Source organism: Argentina silus (assembly GCF_951799395.1).
Source record: "Argentina silus genome assembly, chromosome: Y".
In the NCBI taxonomy this organism is placed as follows: domain Eukaryota; kingdom Metazoa; phylum Chordata; class Actinopteri; order Argentiniformes; family Argentinidae; genus Argentina; species Argentina silus.
The window spans coordinates 6412170-6414669 of NC_139654.1; the positions used below are offsets into that span (position 1 = coordinate 6412170).

At 43.0% G+C, this 2500-nt stretch overlaps 2 protein-coding genes across 9 annotated transcripts in view; one reads left to right on the top strand and one right to left on the bottom strand.

Moving 5' to 3' along the window:
• The window catches only part of LOC310823880 (uncharacterized protein), a 417085-nt gene that overhangs the window by 208722 nt on the left and 205863 nt on the right, over positions 1 to 2500 (bottom strand). The window lies entirely within an intron of this gene.
• The window catches only part of LOC310823637 (uncharacterized protein), a gene marked incomplete at its 5' end in the record, with an annotated part of 38965 nt that overhangs the window by 2498 nt on the left and 33967 nt on the right, over positions 1 to 2500 (top strand). Inside the window, one exon of the mRNA XM_083696520.1 lies at positions 1 to 7. This exon is cut by the window's left edge and continues 153 nt beyond it. Within this exon, the coding sequence (XP_083552646.1) occupies positions 1 to 7 (7 nt within the window). The remainder of the gene's footprint in view (positions 8 to 2500) is intronic.

Here is a 2500-nt window from a genome sequence, read left to right on the forward strand (position 1 = left end):
ACTACAGGTGGGTTAGTGTTAGGGTTAGGGTTAGGCTTAGGGTTAGGGTTAGGGTTAAGGTTAACTCTAACCCTAACCCAACATCTCAACTACAGGTGGGTCACAAACTCTACCTGCTCAACTTACATCACCTCAACTTCAGACCAGTTACAGTTGTGGTCAGAAGTTTACATACACTTGTAAAGAACATGTATGTCATGGCAGTCTTGAGTTTCCAATCATTTCTACAACTTTTATTTTTCTGTGATGGACTGATTGGAGTACATACTTCTTTGTCACAAAAAACATTCATGAAGTTTGGTTCTTTTATGAATTTATTATGGGTCTTCTAAAAATGTGACAAAATCTGCTGGGTCAAAAATATACATACAGCAATGCTAATATTTGATTAAATGTCTCTTGGCCATTGTCACCTCAATTAGACGCTTTTGGTAGCCATCCACAAGGTTCTGGCAAGCTTCTGGTTGAATCTTTGACCACTCCTCTTGACAGAATCGGTGCAGTTCAACTAAATTTGTTGGCTTTCTGACACTGACTTGTTTCTTCAGCACACTCCACTCCATGTTCTCAATGAGGTTTAAGTCAGGACTTTGTGAAGGCCATTCTAAGACCTTAATTCTAGCCTGATTTCGCCATTCCTTTACCACGTTTGATGTGTGTTTGGGGTCATTGTCCTGTTGGAAGACCCAACTACGTCCAAGACCCAACCTTCTGGCTTTAGGTTTTCCTGAAGAATTTGGAGGTAATCCTCCTTCTTCATTATTCCCTTTACTTTCTGTAAAGCACCAGTTCCACTGGCAGCAAAACAGGCCATACCTACCGTCAAGCTTGGTGGTGGTAGTATTATGCTCTGGGTGTTCTTGGGGTGAAAGGCCTCACCTTCTCTCCTCCAAACATATTTCTGGTCATTGTGGCCAAATAGCTAAATTTTTGTTTCATCTGACCACAGAACTTTCCTCCAGAAGGCCTTTTCTTTGTCCATGTGATCAGCAGCAAACTTCAGTCAAGCCTTAAGGTGCCACTTCTGGAGCAACGGCTTCCTTCTTGCACGGCAGCCTCTCAGCCCATTGCGATGTAAAACACGCTTGACTGTGGACACTGACACCTGTGTTCCAGCAGCTTCTAATTCATGGCAGACCTGCTTTTTGGTGGTTCTTGGTTGACTCTTGACCATCCTGACCAATTTTCTCTCAGCAGCAGGTGATAGCTTGCGTTTTCTTCCTGATCGTGGCAGTGACACAACTGTGCCATGCATTTTATACTTACAAACAATTGTTTGCACAGTTGATCTTGGGACCTGTAGCTGCTTTGAAATGGCTCCAAGTGACTTTCCTGACTTGTTCATGTCAATGATGCGCTTTTTCAGACTGTGCTGAGCTCCTTAGACTTTCCCATTGTAGCGTTTTTGGCTGAGTGTAATGAGTGTATCAAATGAGCCTTTTTAAATGGGCTGAAATAAGTCACAAGTTGTAGTCAATCATAATCACTCATAAGAAGTTAAGAGGCCATGCCACAAAGCAAATTTGATTGACACAACTTTCTACATCACCAAAATTGATAATTCAAGGTGCTGTATGTATGTTTTTGACCCTGTGACATGCCCTCTCACTCACAGACGGAGCTTTGAGCCTCAGAACAGCTTGGTACACACCCTCCCTGCGTAATTGGTGAATTTGGTAGCAGACTAGCTTGAGTCGCTTAGACACTGCCTTTTTCCGTCGGTGATTGGTCGATTGGCACGTCCATCTTCTTCGCTACACGTGTTGTCGGCATTGTCGGTATTGACAAACACTTCAGTGACAGAGACAGAAAGCAGAGAAGATGTGTTTACAAGGATCCATTAGAAGTCCTTTTTTATATTCTGTCTAGTATTTTATTCATATTGTATACCATTTCTGTGTAGCTCAGGACTTCATGAATGAATTTCAAGCACCAAAACAATTCATCCACATGGGTAAAGGTATGTTTTCACATGGGATTTGAAACATTTCTGAAAAACGGATTCGAAATGTTCATGTTTAGGCCTACTTACCTCTTCACACAGTGCTCTTGGGGTAAACATCCATCACAATCAAGAAAGCTGAGTTTGTCCTGAAAATATTGATATGAAACACTTGGGTATTATTTTATATGGAAGTGCCTTCAAATTGAGAAAGAAAAAATGTATGTAAAAATGGAGAAAATACCCCTGGTCCCCAAAGGGTTAACCTGCAAAGTGAGGCCTTCTCTTTTCCCCCCCATCAGAACAATGTGGGACCTGTCCATGTTTACAACCCTTGACTGATACATGTCTCTCTCTCTCTCTCTCTCTCTCTCTCTCTCTCTCTCTCTCTCCCTCTCTCCCTCCCTCCCTCCCTCCCTCCCTCCCTCCCTCTCTCTCTTTCTCTCCCTCCCTACCTCTTCTCCCCATCCAATTTCTCCCTCTCTCTCTCTTTCCCTCTTTCTCTGTCTTTTTCTCTCTCTCCCTCCCTCCCTCTACCTCTCTCCCTTACTCTCTCCC